Genomic DNA, 20,578 nt, shown 5'->3' on the forward strand with positions numbered 1-20,578 from the left:
GCTCCACTTCAGGAACAGCCACAGCACACCCGGGCTCTCCAAAACTGGTGGAGAGGCACATTTAAGGTGAAGTGATTACTGCAGGCTTCTTCACAGGAGATGTCTTAAGGGTTGGCAGAAGAGCAAGGAGAAACAGCATCGTGGCTGCATTTTTTTCTAATGAAAAATCAATGATCTTGCCCTGAGGCGGGTGGCACGGTGTGGCTGCTGCAGCCCGGCACTGCTGGGGATGCTGGAGAAGGAGGCGCTCACGGCCGGCTCTGCCACGTGTTTGCCGCGGGCCAAGCCTAAGCTACTGCGAAGTGCCCTTATCCTCTGCTCCCGTAAAAACACCGTGAAAAGCATTCCCAGGTCTGGGTTTCAGCCTCCTAATTGCTGCCGAAATCGAGAAGCGTGAGGAGCCAAGGTCTCATTTGCCTTACAATGATCCTCTCCTGCCCTGGAACCTGGGCTGGTCTTAATTTGTCTTTGGTTCAGGCAAGAATGGACTAGGCAGCTGTACATGTTATCTCTTGTTTTTTGGAAGCGGGAAGCCTATTGCACAACGCACTTGGTCTGGATGTGGATTAAAAATGCATGTGTCTGGGGCACGGCGAGCCAGGCTAGTCTGAGTTACTGCGATCCAAAACAACACAAAGTGTTACAGAGGGCTGATATGGGAATGAGGAGGCTCAGTCAGACTGAATATTTTTTTCCAATGGGATATACCAATCCATTCTGTACGTGTGAGCCCATCTTAGCCAGAAGGGTTTTGTGCTCTCAGGGCAGAAGGAGCTCCTGTGAAGTCAATGTAAACACRCGATAAAGCTTCACCATCACATCTGATGGGTGTGGGGCAGGAGCTTTGGGAGGACAAGGTGGTGGCGGTCCAGYTCTTGTTCATCACCCTACAGGAGCTGAGGGCTTGGCCTCGGGTGTGCGCTCAGCTTCCTGMATTTCTTACAGGGCTTTTAACCCGAAGATTTGCAAGTGTCAACTAATTGCATCCACATTAACTGCAGCCAAATATTAAAACAGCACTTGAATGTCATTTCAAACGAGCTCTTCCCRGACTAGGTCTCATGCAAATTCGGCAGGACAGGATAGATGGGCCAAAATTACATTGGAATAATGTTTGAAAACAACCTCGAAATGAGCTTGAGCTGAAACATGAGGAGAGCAGGTAGTTTAGGTTTAATGAACTGCTGAAAAAATGATATAGAAACAATTCTAGGAGGAGGGATGAAAAACACCTCTGTTTCCCTCCTGCAAAATGCCTCAACAGGAATGCTCCAGCGTGCCTATCTTGCTTCCCTGTTTCTGGCCATCAGTGCCTCCCTGGACCAAATAATTCTTTTGCATTTCTTGCTGCTCAGCAGCCTGGATTCTACAAGCCCACCAGCCTGATGTGAAACAGGACCAGAGCCAGGGCTGGTGACCTCAGGTGATGGCAGTGGTTCCTAACATCTGGTAAACCTGGGAGCCAGCAGCATCCTCCACCTGAGGGGGAGGCAGAGCCAAGGGTGGTGACCAGCCAAAAACCAGCCACTGCTTTTGTTTATTTATTTTAACGCCTGTTTTACCCTTTCTTTCTTCATCTCTTGACAACTGCAGCCTGATTCCTCTCACATCTTGAACTAATTCTCTTTCCAGCAGAAAGCAGCACGTGCAGATCACCTGCCACCCAAGGGGAAAGCCACGTCACGCCTCTGTGCCTGCCGGAGCACCTCTCCCCCTTCCCACCCCTCACTCTTAAAGAAGGAGTTGGAAACATGAGAATATTTTTACAGCCCTTTCCCCACCTCCCCCGAAGTCAGGTGCTGCCTGAAATAAGCCAGCTAATTTGGAGGGAGAATTTCAATTGCCTGGAAAATGAAGGTGCTGAAAACGAAACTGCATCGGCAGGAATTTTAGTCCCAAATTTCTGGCTCGGTGCTAAAAAATAATCGATCTCTGAAAACTTAGCATTAACGGACTGCTTCATCTTAGAGTCTGTCGAAGGCCCTAGGGTTGAGATGGGTGCTGCTTCTCCCTTCCAAGGAGCACAGTGTGAGTGGAGGAAAGCCCATTGCTTTCAGATGGGCTCCTGTGGGAAAATACTTTGTCCTTGAGACAGCTTAAATGGGAWTTTACAGCTTGAATTTAGATGACTTCTCCCTCCCTATCAGCAAAAAGGGCTTGCCCAGGGCTGGGCAAATCCTCCAGGGAGGGTGGAAACGATACATTTGGTGTCTTAGAGAGGCATTTAAACAATCTGTGAAGTAGCATCACTGCTGTATTGGCGGCAGAACACCTCAGAGCCCRCGTTCTCTGTGAGGATGGCTCTGCTCTGTCTGCTTCTGCCACCTTCCAGCCTGTGCTAGKCAGTGACCTGGCAATGCCAGAGCCAGCCGAGGCAGGCTCTTACAGTCCTTGTCCCACAAGCTTCTACTGCAGGGAGGGAAGCCCAGGGCTGTCACCTGATGTTCCTGTGACATATTCTGGTTTGGAGGTCYAGAGTGGCTCCACAGCCAGATCCTAGCAGGATGCAGGAGTCCACTTAAAAAATAAAAAGAAATGCAAAAATGAAATTTAAAGAAAATGAAAAGGGGGAGGGGGGAGAAAATAAAATTAAGAATTGATATAAAATGTAAATAAGAATAAAAATAATAAAAAATGTAAATGAAAAGTAAATAGGAAAACTGATTAAAAATTAAAATTAAAAAGAAAATTAAAATAATAAATAGCGCACATTAATAAATAAAATAAAATGTAGTTAATGAAAATATATTAAAATTATAAATGTAACAATTATGAAAATGCAAAATGAATAAAATAATAGAAATATAAAACAATACAAATAAAAGAAATAAAAATAAAACGAAACCAGTTCAACAATGTTATAAAAACTAGACGAGTACACGCTTGATTGTACAACTATTGATGCGGTGTGAAAGGAACCAAGCACTGGAGCCACCCGGGTGCCGGSCCCCCTCCCGCAGGGAGGAGGGCTGGATCAATCGCCCCCCGAGACACCGCGACGGGGCAGACCGGTCAGCGAGGCCAGATCTCCGTTCTGTTTCCCGACAGCCGCCCCGCCGCTCCGCTCCGCCGGCGGTGCGCCTGTCCCTTTAAATCCCCGGCCGACCAGGGAATCCCTCTCGCAGCGCGTCATCCGCGGCAAGGAAACCCGCKCTCGCGTCGTGCGACGCAAATGACCATTTTTGGCAACGTGCGACAGCGGACGGGACCAAGCGGGGCGGGGGGAGGCGGAGCCTGACGGGAACAGGGCGCCGCTCTGCCCCCGCCGCTCCGCCCGCCCCGCCCGAGCCGCTCGAACCGCGGGCCCGGGAGGGGCGGGCGCAGCGGGGCGGGCGGCGCGGCGGGCGCGGCGGAGGCGGGCGCCGTCCCTCCGCTGCTGTCCCGCCTCCCCCGCCGCGGCGGCAGGTGGGAGGCTCCGCGCTGGCAAGGTGGGGCCGGTACGCCGCGGGTTTGACGTGTGCGAGTGCACATGGTGCGGCGGCGGCGGCGGGCGGGCGGATAATAAGCGAGCGCGGCCGGGGCGATGCCATTGCTCTGAGTCACCGCGGGCGCGCGGAGCTCCCGCTCGCAGCGCCGCCGAGCCGCGGGACCCGGCTGAGTCACCCCGTGCCGGGAAAAGGGGCGGCCGGTGTGGTGGTGCTGGAGGAGGAGGTTGGGGGAGGCGGAGGAGAACCGCTCCGCCTGCAGCCCCCGGGGCCGGGGCCGCTCCGCCGGCGGGGCGAGTTTCGCCGGGCAGCGCGGAGAGAGGACATCGGCGAGCGCCCGCCTGCGCGCACGGCTCTGCTCCCGCCGCGCCGCCGAGTCCTGCCGTCCCGTCCCGTCCCGCAGGCGCTCGGCTGCCAACTGAGCCAGTTTTATCATCATTGTTATTATTTTAATTTTTGTCATCTCTTTTTGTTTTTACTGTTTTATTATTTTTTTTCTTTTTGCCTTTTTTCCCCAACCTTTTTCCTTCTCTCCGAAGCCGTTTTTATTATTTTTCCCCTCTCCGCGGTGAGCGTTGGGAGGCGAAAGGCAAGAGCCGAAGAGGTCGGGAGGGAGAAAGGGGCGGGGAGACGGCGAGGGAGCGGCGGGTGTCGGTGTGGGAAGGCGGGGACGCGGCTCCCCCGGCCCGACCTCGGACCATGTACCAGGACTACCCCGGGAACTTCGACACCTCCTCCAGAGGCAGCAGCGGCTCCCCGGGACACCCCGAGACCTACTCGAGCGGCGCAGCCCAGCAGGTAGGTCCGGGCACTGCCCCTCTCCCGCGGTCCCTCCAGGGGCTGCTCCGAGCGCTCCCGGGACGGGAGTTCAGCCCCACGCCCGGGGAGCGGCCGGCGCTTCCTCCGCGCTGAAGGCTCGGGCGCCCGGCGGAGAGGCGCCGGCCGCGGGGGCGCAGGCGGTGCCGGGGTGCGGGGCTGCCCCCAGCCGCCGCCCTGTCCCGCCGCTCCGAGCGGGGCGCCGCCGCTTCCCTTCCCTCCCTGCCCGCCCGCCCTGGAGCGGGTGCCGCGACGCGTCCGGAGGGACGCTGACCGGAGTTGCCCGCCTGTCGGGGCCGGGGGTGCTGCAGGCCTGCCCGAGCGGGGACGTGCGGTGAGGGAGCGCTCGTCGGGCARTCTCCGCCGGCCCGGCCCCAGGTGCAGCGGGGTCGGCGGCTGCCCGTGCCGAGCCCCCGCCTCTCGCCCGGGTATCCGCGGCAGCGGGAGGGACCCGCTCGGAAATCAAAGGGCTCCGCTGGGCGACTCCGAGGTCGGTAATAGAGGGGCGCACCGAACTCTTCCTCCTTCCTGCTTTTGTTCTCGCCGGGAGCTTCTCGCTGTCCACGTTCACCGCGCCTGCCCGGGTGGTGCCCGGAGCTCGCCCGGAGCACTTTGGGCGGCTTCGCTGGGACTTTGGGAGGTGCCGCCCGAGTTATTCACGGAGTTGTTGCAGCCGCCGTGGAAAACTCAGGGATGACTGGAAGCGGGCTTTGGGTCTTTAGAGCGCCTGTAGTTGTCTGCCCGCTTCTCCCCCGGCTAAACTTTGGCTCCGAGGCGCTGACACCCTCCTTGCCTTTGCCTCGCTCGGAGCCCGAGGCCGGTGGCGTGCCGCTCTGCTCAGCCCGCTGCCCGCCCGCTCCTTGGTCCTGCCGGGGCCGCCGGCCGCTCTCCGGCCGGCCGTGGCTATTCCCGAGCGGGAGTTTCCTGGGGCTCGCCGGAGCGCTCCCCGCACTGTCCGGCGCCGCTCCCCACGCAAGCCCCGCTACCGGGCGACGCTTCGAGAATGAGGGGTATTTCCTGTGGAAGCGGCGTCAATTCAAGGACCTGAAAGTCCAGTCGTGTGGTTGGGGKTTTTTTCCCTTTCATTTTTCCTAAGAAAATACCTCGGAATGAGTTATATGCCTAGATCGACAAAATCCACCACTTCTGGGGAAGGCATTACACAATCGGGCCAGTTATACAAACCTGGGTTATTTCATAACTTGTTTACATCAGCTGGCCCAGCCTCACACTTTTTTTGCCTTTTCAGAGTTGGGCTTCCCCTCACCCCTYTTTTTCTCACAATATTATTTCTTGTGTGGCTCGTGTGAGGACCTGGCAGTGTGAGCAAAATGTAGCCTTCGCATCGAGGAGTCATAGGATAATTAAAAACAAAAAAAAAAGAAAGGGAAAAAAGTCCAGTCTTAAACTCTGCCAGCCGTACCAGCCCGTGACATTCCTCACATTAAAGAAGTTTTACCAGAAATGACTCGCTGCCGCTCCCCGCCTGCTCCAAACGCATCTCGCTGGTGCCCTCTGCGGGCTGCGGACTGGGGTTTCCAGGGATTCTCGCTCAGCTAAGCCTTATTCCCTGGTTTACAGTAATTGCCAGGACAAGGTGGGGGAGCGGGAAGGGGAGTTGAGAAGCTGGAAACGCCCGGCAAACTGCAAATCCTCACTCTCCCTTTCCTCCTGCGATTTAACAGCTGCGCTGGGTTCAGGCACTTGCTGCAGGAGGTCGTGAAACTCCGTCACCGCTTCACATTTGAGCTGTCACAGCCGGAACGATAACTGGGTTTCCCCCTTTTGTGGGGCTCCGCGTCTTCCCCAGGCAGCTCGCGTGCGTGCCGTTTGATACGGGGACCAGAGCCCAGTTTCTAGGGTTACTATCTGGAACAGGGCTTTGAGCAGGACGTTGGCTTAGCAAGAACGTAAATGTTTTCTTTAAGAATCCGGGAGATTTCTCAAGGCCTTGTGCTCTGTCTCTCCCTTGATCCTTACAGATGTTGTAGATTAGGATCAAATGTAAGCGTTGCCTTTACCCTAGCAGTCGGGCTGTTCTGCTCATTCTGGTCTATGGAGATCTGCAGTTTTATCACTACAGAAAGTATTCATTGCTGAAATTTTTTTCTTTATTGGCTTTTTTTTTTTTTTTCCCAAAAGCAAGAAAAGATGCATCAGTCACATGTTTAAATGGAAACTGTGTCTCTGAGCCAAAACTTTGATGCTTTTTAATTATTTTTTCCCATACAGCACAGCRCTGGAACATTTTTCTTTTAAGTTGCGTGTCATGCTATTTTCCTAATCACTGTCTTGCCATGTGGTAAACAGAGACTTTAGTGGGAAGAGTGTGTGTACTTTTTCAGAGAGGTCAACTTTCCCCTGAGATACCACAGCACTATGTCCCGTTCTTCTTCGAGGAGACATTCAACACAGGAGAGCCATCAAGGGCTTTGTATTTATTATAAGATCTATTACATATACCCTGTATTTGATAACTGAGTAGTGTTGAAGATGCTTCAGGTGTTTTCTTGGTTGTTTTGTTGTTGGATTTGATTTTTCTTTTTCCTAGCCGTTGTACTCATTTCTCGTCTGGTTTCTGGTGCTGCTCAGCACTTGGTTACAGATGTCAGTGAAGGTCCAGAGTGGAGCAGAGACACAACAGGGTGCTGAATAGAAGCCTTAAGGTGGARAAAGGAACCACAAAGCCAAAGCTCAAAATATTCCTGTGCTGCTAAGTTGTGAGCTACTAATGTAGTCTGTCCCTGCCTGTGGCAGGACTCGCTGGAGCCTCCCCCAACTATGGATCTGAGGAGGCTCTCATCCGACCCCATTTTTAAGGCAGAGCACAGACTGACCTCAGTTCTTGGCACTGTTAATAACAGGACTCTTTCTGTTTGCTGTTTAGTTGTTGGGGTTTTTTAATGATACCTTTATCTGCGTTTGCTTGGGTCAGGMGGAGAGCGGTGGGTTGGTGGCTGAACGCGTGCTGCGTGTGTCACCCTGTGAGCTGCTATCACCACATCTTTCTGTAGTGCTCTGAATTCCTTTTAGACAGGAAGAACCGAGAGCTGCAGAGGTACATTTCCAGCAGCCTCTCATGGGTCAGGAGAGGACAGTTGTGCATGTCCTCTGAGCAGAGAAGGCAGGAGAGGGTCTGGAAAGAGGAGAAATGGGGAGGTGGGTGTGGGCTGGCAGTGCTGCCGGGCTGGCAGGGGGATTGAAACTCAGAGAGGAGGGAAGAGGGGAGCAAAGCTGGGGCTGCGGTTTGGGGAAAGGTCTGGCACTTCCATGTGAGGAGGCTGGTGCTCAAAGGAGCTATGCAGGGGAGCTGGCAGGGAATTCAGGGCCTGCCACTGCAGCCAGCAGCATCCCAGGCGTTGGAGCTGCTGGCCACTGGGCCGTGTGGGGAGCCAGCAGCATTTTGGCATGGTAGGGCTGATTCGGTGCAGCATTCATAGCAAGGTGTGTGGGGAAAGCCTGATCAGGCAGGAAGCAATGCTTGTAAAACCTGGTGTTAGACCGAGCACACTGTGTCTGAAAACAGCCTGCTGCAGCAGTGTGTCCCTTAATTAGTTATTCTGGAAAAATACTGCCTTTGGAAAGTATAGAATACACAGTTTGGGTTGGTTTTTCTTTTTTTTTTTTCTTTTTTTTATTTCTAAGATACTTGGAGTCATTAGAAGGGAAGCTGGTGATAGGAGCATAGCACAGAGAGGAACTGGTCTCTTCCCCCCATGCCTGCAAGCAATCAGGGACGTGGCTGAACTGAGCAGCTCCCCTTTGCTGTGCGGGAGACCTGCACTAGTGTTAGAGAAGGGTCCCAGGTTGAATACTGGAGTGATGGGAAATGGAGTGCTCACTTTAGCAATAACTTGRAGCCTGATTTTTGTGTCAGATGCTTGTATTTTATGTATCTGATTTAGTGGTGGATCTGACTCTCACAACCTCATTGGGAATTTTTAGCATGTTGTTGGGTGTTGGAGGCAAAGATTTGCTCTGGAATTAAATGGTGTCTGCATGGCAAAGCAGCAGCAGGTCTCTGAATGGTTTGCAGTCTTGGCTTTCTAGTGTCCCTGCAAAGAGGACAGGACTTCTCTGCTTTTTGCAGAAGGGAGGGTGGCACAGATAGGTAAAGGCTGTGCTAGAAGTCACTTGTGGATCTGGAAGTAGAGTTCACATCCCTTGAGCCGAGCTTGTGGTTCAACTGGTCTCAACTTTCTCCCTTCTGTGAGCTTAAGGTGCTCTTGTGTTCTGGTTATGGAGGCACCAAGGGATCCTCTCCTGTGTCATGTGGTCACAGCCTACATCAGGCAGAGCAAAGGAGGGCATTTGCACCCATAAATTSTGGTGTGGTGTTGACAGTTTATGGCTCTGAGCCTCTGTTACTAACTGGGAGAGGTGACATGCACTCTAAAACGTGGGATGAGCTGAGGCTGTGTTGGACTCCAGCTCCAGCTGGATCTCTGAGGTCCTGTTGGGGGTTTTGCCAAGGTCTTGGTGCCAGTGCCATCCCCACTGTGTAATTTCCCTGCCTGCCTAACTTGACTCACTCCTTTTCTCGTCCTGTCTAATTAGGTTTTGAGCTGTCCAAAGGTGTAAGTCGGCAGTTGTCAGTATCCAGACTGGATCTCCTGGTCTTCAGCTGCTGGCAGCTCGCTAATGCTGGCCTGAAGTGCTGTAGCTATCAGAATGTGAAATGCTATTTGCAGTAGCCTTGGTTTAACAAAGCACTTAAGGTGCTTGAGTAGGCACACCCTGCAAAGGAAATCTGCATGGAAGTGGTGTCCCTTATCGGGGACGCTTACCTGAGCTGAGGTCAGGCTGATGCAAGRGCTCTCGCTTCTCTAGGAAACRAAATTGTTGACCCAAGAAAGCACATTCTTTGTGGAATCATTTCAGGGCTTATGAATCAGTGGTGACAGCTGTGGGTCCTACAAGGTCTGTCCCTTGCACAGTGATTGCTGGAGCAAGGCCTGTCTGTGTGTTAATTCCAGTCTAACCATTGAAAGCCTCCTGAAGGAGCTCAGCATAGACAAAAACATTCTTTCTCTCCTGCTTCCCCCTCCGGGGACAAGCGATTGTTTTCCTTGCAATTTAGTGCCAGCATATTATCGAGATGGATTTACCTCTGTCTGAAAGAAGGTGTACATGTATTTTGGAGGCGATCATTACCTGCTGCCTTGGTTTTACTGCTGCCTTGTTTTGTCTAGACAGTGCAGAGAGCTGCAGGGAACTTGTCCGATCTGAATCCTAAGACCTATTTTATAGGCTGCTATTAAAATACATATCCTCGCACGTAACCGTCCCAGGGCCGGCTTCCTCGCTGAGCACATAGCTGCTGAAGGAGAAGCAAGCTGCTGTTCTTGCCATAGCAAACCCTCTGTGGAGCGAGCCCAAATTTCAGGGCAATCCTTTTGTAAAAGGTGGCTTTGCTGTGCTTGGTAACGGCGTTTCAGAGCTGGAGTTTCTCTTCCTTTTCTTGGGGCTTGAAGAGAAGTGTTTCTCTAGAAACTCCTTAATTCCCCTTTTCCTCCACGCCGGAAGGAGTGGTGGGCACTGGCAGGAGGTGGCAGCAGTGCCTGGGAGGGGAGGCTGGGTTAGGGTATGCTGGGGAGGTGTGTGGGGGAAGAGGAAGGGGGTTGGGAGAGGGCAGGGCTGCTCCGGAAGGGAAGTGCCTGAGCCCAGCGCCTTCCTCAGGGTGCTGTGGCAGGCAGGGGCAGCTTGGGATGCTGTAGAGACACCAGCTACTGGTGTTTTTGCTTCAGGTGYTGCTTTGATCCTTGCTGGTGCTGCTCCTGAGGGCCTAGCTGGTTTCACAGTAACCACTTACGTTCTGCTTTCACTGACTGTTTCTTCTCTTCCGTCTGTCCCTCTTCTCCTCTGCCTTTCCTCCCAGAAATTCCGAGTAGATATGCCAGGATCAGGCAGTGCTTTTATCCCCACGATCAACGCCATCACAACCAGCCAAGACCTGCAGTGGATGGTCCAGCCCACCGTCATCACCTCCATGTCAAGCCCTTACTCGCGTTCGCACCCCTACAGCCACCCGCTGCCCCCGCTGTCTTCGGTGGCCGGACACACGGCCCTCCAGCGTCCCGGGGTCATCAAAACCATCGGGACCACCGTGGGACGGAGACGGAGAGATGAGCAGGTAACTGCAGCAGGGAGAGCAGCCTTGGGAACAAATGTATGGAGATTTTCCTCCCTGCCCCCTCCTGAGAACTCCCAGTGCCACAGGGAGCACTGAGGTCCATCCCTGGCACTGTGCACGTGCTGGGGCTTCTTAGGGTGGTGTAGGGTGTAAGCTGGAGGCTGACTTCCATTGCTGCTTCCTCAGTGTATGGTGAGATTTACCCAACCTTCATCAAACACCTCGCACCACCGGGCCACATTGCGGCTTGGTTTCAAAAGCAGGTGAAACTCTGAAGTTGAGCCCRGGGTTTCAGTTTGAGTGTCTCTGCCACTCCAGGCAGAATGAAACCTCCAAGAAAGCAGAGCAGCTTTCATGTAGGTCATTTACAAATCTGACACCTAAATTACATCAACTGGTGTCTTTTGTGAGCACTGTAGCAGCTACCACTCTCCATTTTTGTCATAGCCCCAGTACCAGCCAGCATCATGCAGGGAAGCACCGCTTCCCTAGAGCCTCTCAACTCTAGTATGAAGAGCCTTCTGAACRACTGGGGTCTAAATCTACCTTCCCACTACAGATATATAATCGCTTGATCTTTTTGCAGTAGTGAGGTGGGGATCCCGTAAGAGACTATTCTGTTCCAAACCCAGTGGTATTTTAATAACTGGATGGGGTGGCTTGTACCACTGCTGCCCTGTGCTCACCTCTTCATGGGATTATCAAGCTGGGACCCTGGATCTGGTGGACTAGGGGCAGGCATCTCATTTTCTAGAAATCCACCCTGTTGTTCTCTTTGTAGTAAGAATCARCATTCTCCAGGGCTGTCTGGTGAACAGCTATTCACAGTGCTAGGCTGATTTCTCCTTTAAAAAAAACAAATTGGGCAGACTGGGTCTGCCCAAGTTATTCCCAAGCAGCATTTGTGTGGGTCGCTGCAGAGCAGYGCGGTGAGACGCACTGCGCACCCTCCGTGCACGGGCGCACGCTGGTGCGTGAGGTCTGTTTCTAATAAGACTCACCAGCCCTACTTTTACTTCCACGTCATCTGTTTTGATTCACAGTCCGATCATTTTATGTGGAGTTGCTGTCTGGGTTAGGTCTAAGAGGTTAAAGTTAGAGTTTAGCAGTACCTCTGTGTGGGGAGCTGGTATGGGTGCACTGAGGACGCRTTTTTGGGAGGAAGGATGGGGTAGCCGTGGTGGTTCAAGTACGTGCCAGCCTTTTCCACCAGCTGGAGCTACTTCCCAGTTCTCTGCGTGCAGGGCTGGTGTCCAAAAGCAAGGACGGTCTCATGAGAACTGGAGGAATAATTAGCAACAACTAATTTGTTTGACAAATGCTGCCTCTGTGTTCACAAATTGGCCGTGAAGAGATCACCATATTCTCTGTTTTATTTGTTGTTCGGAGTTATTTGCTGAAGGATGCCTGCCAAGCAATTCCTGGCCTGTGGCTTGTTTGCAAGCCGTTCATTGTGGGTCATTCAAAGCCAAGTCCTTTTGATCAGACACGTGCTAAAGCAGTACCCTGGCGCTTTTCTGTGGCCCTTTGGCTCAGGTTTCCACGGCTGGTGCTTTGAGCACCACATCGGAGACKTTTTGGAAAACATTGTGTAACGCTTTATGAAAGGAGCCTGTTTTGGTGAACGTCCCTGACAGTGAATGCACGTATTGGGCTTGGACAAGCTACGGATAACGCGTGCAGCAGGGGCACACACCCTGCCAAGTCCGACTGCTTTCAAACAAATCCAGCAACCACTGATGGAATATTCCTTTTTAGACTTGGTAAAATGTTAAGAACATCCAGATTAGGGGCTTCTGCCCMGTCTGTGTGATCTTTGCAAAGCAGAATCTCCAAAACAGATAATTTTAAAATTACTGAAGGCCCTTAGAGCAGCAGTTTTGCTCCAAACATATTTCAATGAGATCTGTGCTTCTGAAGCATGAAAGGGCTCTTGAAAACTGTACACAGAGGCCCCAAGTCAGCACAGCTTCTGTGTGCATGCTCAGTGCTTTGCCACACTGTAGATACTTGTGTGCAAATACATTTTTACCCTGCACTCATGTCGGGTGAGAAGTGAGTGGGTAGATCTGTAAAGGGGAGAGCAGTGCCTGCAGGAGCTCCTTACTGGGGGAAAGATGCTGCTCAGAAGAATYGAGGTGCCTCCTGCCCTAAGATAGACACTGTGATGGAAAAGCTTTGATGCCTTGATCCTGTGTCCTGCAGTGCTAGARTTGCTCACGTTGCTCAATGGGCATCCAGGGGCTCATGTTACGTGCAGGTGAAATCACAGGTACAGATCAGATCCTGAGGAAAGCAGAAATGAGTGTGCTGAATGCCCAGAGGCTGAAGTAAACTCAATGAAACTGTAGACATCAAAAATAGGGAGATAGGGCAAGAAAACAGCCAGGCTGAGGTTGGGAGCAAAACTAATAAAAAGAAAATATAGCAAAACAGTGAATGTCTCATTTGTGACGTTGACAGCTCATGAAGATATTAAAACTGAATCTCCTCAGAAGAGGAGTTTCTTTCCATTCTCTGAGATCTGACAGGTGCTTTGYCAGGTGTCAGGGTTTTGCTTTCATTTGCAGTCACCAGGCCAAAGCCTCACAGCACACAGGGGCTGGGTGAGGCTGAAGGGCACAAGGTTGGGGTGCGGGGCTGAGGGTATGCTCAGGATCCCCACGCTGGTCTGTCTGCACAGCTCCCGCATGCCGGGTGCTGCAGTGGAGAGCACAGCCGTGCTCGCCTGCTCCATGCCCTGCTGTACTGCCTCCCTGGCTTTGGCCCTGGAACAAACCTATCTGCTGCTGCTGGGGTTTGGAACACCTTGTCTCAAGCCCCAAAAGCTGGACATAGCTTGACCAGGTCTTGTGAGCTCCTGCTCGCTTCCTCTGGTTTCGCAAGAGTGTAGCTGGATGGGTTTCTATGGAATTACTACTGATTTACATCAGTGAGGATGTTAGCTGGCCTCAGGAAGCCCTTGATATCACTGSAGCCTTGCCTGCTGATGCAAGAAGCAGTGTGTTATCTCTCTGAGTGCTCAAAAATCTAAGGTCAGATTTTTGGGTGGTATAAATCATTGTTGCTTCAYGGACTTCATGGGAGCTCTGCTGATTTTGCTGTCTCCCCCTATCCACCATCCCTGACCTTCAAGTGAACAACTATTTTTGTGTGGGAAGCAGCATATATTTTCTTTCAAGAAAGAGGCACTTACAACATCGTGCTCTGGTTTTGCTTAACGTACCACCCAAGTTGTGAAATAATCAGAGYGTCTTTTATCTGTTTGGCCTTGGTGCAGATTCACTGTCCTCTTACACAATCTTCTCCCTGTGCCCTGCTCCATCTTCTCCTCACCCTTCTGCTAAGGCCTGGTGCAGGCACAGAGATACTGTGTGCTTTCATCTTCTGCTGACATCAGTGACGAGGGGGAGTGCTCAGCATCCTGCTGGATCAGGCTTTTTTCCTTTGCATTGCATTTAAATCCTCACAAACTTTAAGGAATGCCTTGCTCAGATCTGATTGGGTTTTCTTGGCACTTGCCCACAGCTGTCGCCYGAGGAAGAGGAGAAGCGAAGGATCCGGAGGGAGAGGAACAAGCTGGCAGCTGCTAAGTGTCGTAACAGGCGTCGGGARCTAACAGAGAAACTCCAGGCGGTACGTGCTCTGCATGCATTCCTCCTTCCTTGTCACCCACTCCTCRGACCAGCTCCAAGGGCATTGTTCTTCCTCCACTGGTATGGTCAAGGAAGATGCTTCAAACACTCTGCCTTCCTCGTCCAAGGCTGCCCAGTGGTACTGCTCCTACATCAACAGTAGCTGATGAAGGGAGCCAAAGTCAGGAGCCTAAATGTCTTTGCTGAATGCCCAAAATGTCCTCTTCCCTTCTGGCATCTCAGCTGCTAGCTCATGTATCCCTGACTCTGGTCTCCTTTCATAAATGAAAATAATGACACTGTAGCTCTTTACAGGCTTTAAKGACAAAAGCACTGAAGAGGTAGGATCATCTGAAAGCAGCAGAAAACAAAGCAGATGTTATGTGTACCTGTCGAAGCTACATCCTTCAGGCCTAACCTTTCCTTGGGATGGAGGTGGGGAGGGTAACACTTCCTTCAAAAAGGAAGCACCACAGAGATGTGTGCCCTGGTGCTGCACGAGTAATAATTAGTGAAGCTGAAGAAGGTGGGGCTGAGCACCAGAACCAAGGGTTGGGTTAGGGGCTGGTTGAAGAGAAGACAAGAATGGGTTGTGTTGAAAGAAGCTGAAGGAAAGGCTCCAGTGCTCCTGGTCAAGAACCAGCCTGGGGCTGGTTTTATCCAGTGATCTTATTAACAAGTAGAGCAGCAGTGGAAGGACACCTGTGAAATGTGCTGCTGCCTCAAATTAGGAGATATTCTCAGTGTAGGGGAGGCAGGACATCCTATAGAAATGTCATGAAAGCAGTAGAAATGAGAGGAGTGTGCAGTGTGGGAAGTCATATCCTGAAGGACTGAGCATGAGTTTTGTGAAGTTACAAGATCCCCATATGGGAAAGTKCTAATTGCTCACAGATTGACCATGAGCCATCAGCATGGTGTGAYCTTGGGAAAGGTAAATGTATTAATGGTATGATGCACCAAGGGATGATCCAGTGTTAATCCTATGGGCAAGAGTTAGGTCTCAGACCTAAACTGGAATATGCAGTACAGAAATAAAATGACAACAGTTTAGAGACTGCTGTACACTACCTCTAAGTGAAAAGAATATGTCTAGCTTACATAAAAAAAATGGGAAGACACCTGGGTCCTCTCCTAAGGTGTCTATCCAAGACAGAGAGGCAAAAACTGGCCATCAGAAAATRAGGGCAAGTTTGTGAGACCATTTATAAAACCCTTAGGTTGGTCAAGTTTGGAAATAACCTATGAATAGACACGTGAAACACAAGATGCTCGACTGGCAATGAGCTGGTGTCTGTTTGGCTCACGAAGAGTCTGGGGTGTATCTGCCTATGCCAGATGGGATCTGGACTGGTGGCCCTGTTCTAGGTGAGGAGTAGTTCCACGGCCTTCGGTATTTTATTTATTTATTCCCCTTTTKTCTGCAGGAAACTGAAGTACTGGAGGAAGAGAAGTCAGTGCTGCAAAAAGAGATCGCTGAGCTCCAGAAAGAAAAGGAGAAGCTGGAGTTCATGCTGGTGGCTCACAGCCCTGTGTGCAAAATTAGCCCTGAGGAACGTCGGAGCCCACCATCCAGCAGCCTCCAGAGCGTTCGGACTGGAGCGAGTGGAGCGGTGGTGGTGAAGCAGGAGCCTGTGGAGGAAGAGATCCCATCKTCCTCTTTGGTCCTTGACAAAGCCCAGAGGTCTGTCATTAAGCCGATCAGCATTGCCGGAGGTTTTTACGGGGAGGAGGCACTCAACACTCCCATTGTGGTGACCTCAACACCAGCCATCACTCCTGGCTCTTCCAACTTGGTGTTCACCTACCCTAACGTGTTGGATCAGGAGTCTCCTCTYTCCCCTTCTGAGTCCTGCTCCAAAGCTCACCGGAGGAGCAGCAGCAGCGGGGACCAGTCCTCAGATTCCTTGAACTCTCCCACCTTGCTGGCATTGTAATCCTGCTGCAGCCCCCCATTTTGCCAGTGTGTTACATCCCCCACAGCACCATGGGGGGATCCCCCTCTGTGGGATTAGAGACAGGCACAGGATCGTTCAAGCACAAGGGCAGCAAGAACAAGGATGGGGAAGTGCTACAGCTCCAGGAAGGAGAGTGAGGACCAACGCCAGCTCCCTGGAGGCAGGAACCGACAAGGGTGGGACTGACACGCCAGGGCTGTTTGGAGAGGGTGACATCCCCTCTGTAGGGACTGCCTGTGGAAACCTCTTTGTGGCCGTAGTGGACTCGGGGAGCACTCCTGGCCAGGACTGAAGGCGAGCTGCAGACAGTTGCTAGTTGTCCCTTTCCTTTGTGGATTGACCTGATCGGTTGTGCTCTGTGCTTAAATCATTCTGGTTAGTTGATCTTACAACTTCTCTCTTGCGTGCTCTCTCTCACTCTCTTTCTCCCCCTCTGCTTATGATTTCCAATGTTGTCGATCCCATTACATTTCATCCGGCTGCTCTGAACTCTAAAGTCTTGTTAGGATCTTTCCTCTTGGGAGTAGCTGCGGGAAACACGTAGGGTTGCCTGACAGGAGGGTGACAGCTGGGAGGACCGGGAGATAGGGGGACCAAGAGGAGCCCAAGAGCTCAACAGCAAGGTCAGAGCCTGTAATCTCTAGCCTGAGGCACAGAGACAGCAGAAGGCTCGTGTGGAAGCCTTTCTTTTTAAAAATATAGATRTATTTATCCCCTTGGGCTCCTCAAAAAACCAAGGTAGCATCTCAGGGCCAAAGCAGTATCAGAAAAAAGCTGCTGGGCTGGCACTTGTCAGTGTCACTGGTAGTTTGCTGGATATCAAGTCTGTTGCTTTGTTGTTTACTTTTCCTGGGCTGCCTGCTGTCTAGGGAGTATTACATCTTCCTTCCCATCAGGGCTCCTGACTCAGAGGCTGATCTCTTCCTGTTAGTAAATCTTCTCCTCCCCTTGGCCATATTTGCAAAACATGCTACAAAAAAAGAGGTGGCACCACATGCCTATAAATCTAGGATGGAGACTGGCAGCAGCTGAGAGGGTGAAACAAGCTGGCTGTACCCTTGCTGATTTTTTTCATTGCTGGGAAACAAAGCTGCACGTATCCACCAGCACAGCTCAGGCCACAAGGCCCCAGGTCCTGACCAGGCAGGAGTGGCATGGTTAAAGTGTTGACCTGTTTGAAGTAAAACAGAGCTTCTGACAAGCTCTGGCAAATGACAAATTGACAGCTGAGGAAAATTGATTAGCATTATTTGCACCTTGGTCTTTGGCCTCTGTTTTTTGCATTACAATTGGTCTTGTGGTGGTGTGGTTGATTGGCCTGAAGAAACAATCCAAAGGGCTCTTTCCCTGGTCTTGGGTCCTTGTCTTCTGTAACCTGTGGGCTTAACTGCTACTGCCAAGTGCTCACAGAGGGCACAAGCTCTCCAGTGCTGAAGTTCACTACTGAAAACAGTAATGTGTGTAACCTATTTCCACTTGGAGCCAAGCTGAGCTCCTGTTGATGTCAAGGCACTGGCAAACCACGACCCTGTGCACACTAGGATTGCCCAGSTTGCCAGCTGAACTGCTTAGGAGATGGCTCTTTGGTCCTGCCTATYGAAGCTGTGGTGGCAGCTATTTATTTTGGTGTGAGATTGTCTTTTTCTTTTATACACACATATAAATATATATATTATTTTTTTTTAATCAACCAAAACCAGGGTATTTCTTGTTCAGGCTGGACCTGGAGAAATGCAACGTATAATTACAGGGCTAGTCCTCTGAGATGCAAAACTGCTGCAGTCCCCACCAACTCCACTGGGAATTAATAGGGTTCAGTCAGGTGGAACTGGACCTTTACTCAGCAGGGCTGGCTTCCCTCAAACTGGCCACTGCTCATTTCTGGAATAATTTCAAAGGGACACTATTTTGGCTCTAAAGGTAGACTTCAGCTTTTTTATTATAACCATTATTATTAAACCCAGGTATTTACCAAACCTGACAGAAATAAAAGATGTGAGTGATCATTTTCCTTCATAAAGCTGATTTGATTCAGGCTTTTTCTATATTGCTTAAACACTTTCATCCTTATACTGGTGCTAGAGGTTTCAAACTGAGCTTACACTTTAAGTAGAATTCATAGAAGAGTTTTATTGTTCTTACATGTATATCAAAACTTCTAATAAAATTAGACCTTAAATTTCCCATCGTTTGCACAGAGGAGACACTTTTCCTAGGGTTTTATGTAATGATTCCACTATAGGTGAAACTGCAGTTTCTGTGTTTCCATTTTGCCAAGTGCTTGTTTAGGCCACTCCGCATTGTGAATCTAAAACTTTTAGTGAAATTTCCCTGGATGTAATTTCCACCCATTTTTGAGCAGAACACAACTCTGACAACTGGTGGGTGAATCCTAAAATGATGCAGCTACTTTTGAGGCTAGCTGACCAGAATTGCTGTCTCCTGTGAAATCAGGAACATCYGCCCCTTGTAGGGGTTTCAGTAAGTCAGGTGCCTCCTCAGATCTAACTGATGGAACAACAGAAAACCTGCCTTTGCTTTTGGTCACTGAACCATCACCAAAATCAGCTGCAGCTGGTCCTTGCCCACTGCCTCCTTCCTGGTCATCGACCTGCGCAGAGACAGGACAAGATGCTCCCTTTCCCTGACCTGTGATACTGATGGGAGCCATGTGAAACTGCTCAGAAAAGAGGATTCTTTCCTACTGTTTGGAAAAAGCCCTAGATACCCTTGTGCCTGCCCGTTTTGTCCCTCAGGTCTCTCAGAGGATGTCTGTGTTGGGATTGCTGGTCTCTGGCCTTATGTATTTTGTGGATCAGCCTTGGTTTTGTTTACTTTCTGGCAGGCAGTTACAACTTTACTGCCATTTGGGTCTGGCCCTACATTCTTCTTTTCAGGTTTTCAGGTGTGCTCTTTGGGAACTGATTGTCTTTCCCATGCCCTGAAAGATATTTTCCATGAGTACCTTCCCTGCCAGTTCCTAAAAGTAGTGCCTCCCATGTTCTGTATGTAGTGGGGATGTAGGAGCTGTTATAACTAGTGCTAACTAAGTTGTTGAAGTCAATAGAAAAAGGCCCAGGGAATTTCAGCTGGTATTGGGTCAGCCTCCTAGTGACTGGCCCAACAAAGCCTCTCCTAATACCTTAAATTAATCAATGCCAAACTGGGAGGAGCAGTRGCAGCTGCACTGAAGGAAGCATTTAGCTTCTAGGTGATGTTTGCCATTCCAGCTTTGCCCTCATTCCTCCTTTCCCAGTTGTGGCATTGCCTTCATATATTCCTTTCTTGTAGGTGTGGAGACTGGGTAAGTCTCAATCTACTTGTGGTGTGATGGGATTTAGGACCAACATGCTGGGGACAGGAGCTCTCTGTTGTGTTTTTATAATTATTATTTAAATGATCTATTTAGTTCATCTGAACCTTTAATTTTGCTGCTTACTGTATGTAGGATCCACCTGGCCTTCATCCTAAATGAAAAGAAAAAATAAAATKAAAACAAACCTAAGACACCTCCCTTCTCCCTGGTCTCTTATTATTTATTGGCAGGCAGCCGTCTTGTGCCTGCTCCAGCAGATCTGCCTGCCATTAATTTAACATCCTCCCAAATCACATTCCTGGTGTTTGGTTGTTGCTTTTTTTTCCCTTGTTGCTTTTTTTTCCGTCATTCTAAAACAGACTTCTGAAATGTAAGAAATCTTATTATCATGACACAAAATCATTTTTGTTAGGAAGGCCAAGTCAAACATTTTAAGAGGTGGGGGGAACAATATACATTTATTTCTTATTTATTTATCATGTTTACATCTTTTTTTTTTCTGTTCAAGACTTGGATATAATAAAGCATTAAAAATACTACAATCTTCTTTTTTTTTTTTTAGGTTAATAATTTGATTCCTTAAATAAAATAATCTGGGTTTTGTTGTCTGTATAAAATGTAAAAAGAGATATGTTTTTAAAGATGCATTATCATTCCTCTGTGAACAGTAGGTGGAGTTCAGGACAAATCTCAGAATACAAGATAATAATAAAATCCCATCCTGTTTTACTTAATTGTTCCCCTCCTATCCTGTATGATTAAAGGGTTATTCCACKTTCTTGTTTGTGGTTACTTGATGTTAAAACCATATTAAAATGTGTAGAAAATAGGTATCCAATTGTTTTTGCTCAGTGAGAGGATAAACTGTTGTATATATCTTGATATACTGTGTAGTTCAAAGTAACATCAGTAAGGGATAGTGCATCTTTATTAGAGCGATAAGTTACTGGTGTCACTAAAGTCTCCTTTAAGATCCTCAGATACAGAAAGGGCCTGGTTGTGATTCCACTCACCTGGGACTAATTGAAAAGCTCAGTAGCATTTTGCTGCTGTGAAGCAAGTATCAGAAGTGAAATCAAGCCTCAGTGACTGGTAGGTGACCATGAGGATTGTTGAAGGTTTGGGGGCACCATTATCTTTTTTTTCCTCAAAAGTTTTAGATCATGGGTTTTCTTTTTTATTGTCTGTCTGCAGTGAAATAGTTTCTGCCACAGAGGTTCTTAAAATGACTGCTGAAGTGGGACCTTTCTTTGCTYGTAGTGATCTTGATGTCGTTCTTGCAGTCCTGGGGAATT

General features: G+C 49.9%; 1 protein-coding gene across 1 annotated transcript; it reads left to right on the forward strand.

The window, feature by feature from the left end:
- The first annotated feature begins 3,510 nt into the window (after positions 1-3,510).
- Positions 3,511-20,061, forward strand: FOSL2 (FOS like 2, AP-1 transcription factor subunit). The gene is made up of 4 exons (XM_057371179.1): positions 3,511-4,223; positions 10,120-10,374; positions 13,903-14,010; positions 15,437-20,061. Exons 1-4 carry the CDS (start codon positions 4,125-4,127, stop codon positions 15,944-15,946), a joined length of 972 nt encoding a protein of 323 aa, XP_057227162.1. The 5' UTR covers positions 3,511-4,124; the 3' UTR covers positions 15,947-20,061.
- The last annotated feature ends 517 nt before the right edge of the window (positions 20,062-20,578 follow it).

The sequence above is a fragment of the Malurus melanocephalus genome, unplaced genomic scaffold, assembly GCF_030028575.1.
Source record: "Malurus melanocephalus ecotype Western Australia unplaced genomic scaffold, MMel_1.1 scaffold_5, whole genome shotgun sequence".
NCBI classification, from domain to species: Eukaryota; Metazoa; Chordata; class Aves; order Passeriformes; family Maluridae; genus Malurus; species Malurus melanocephalus.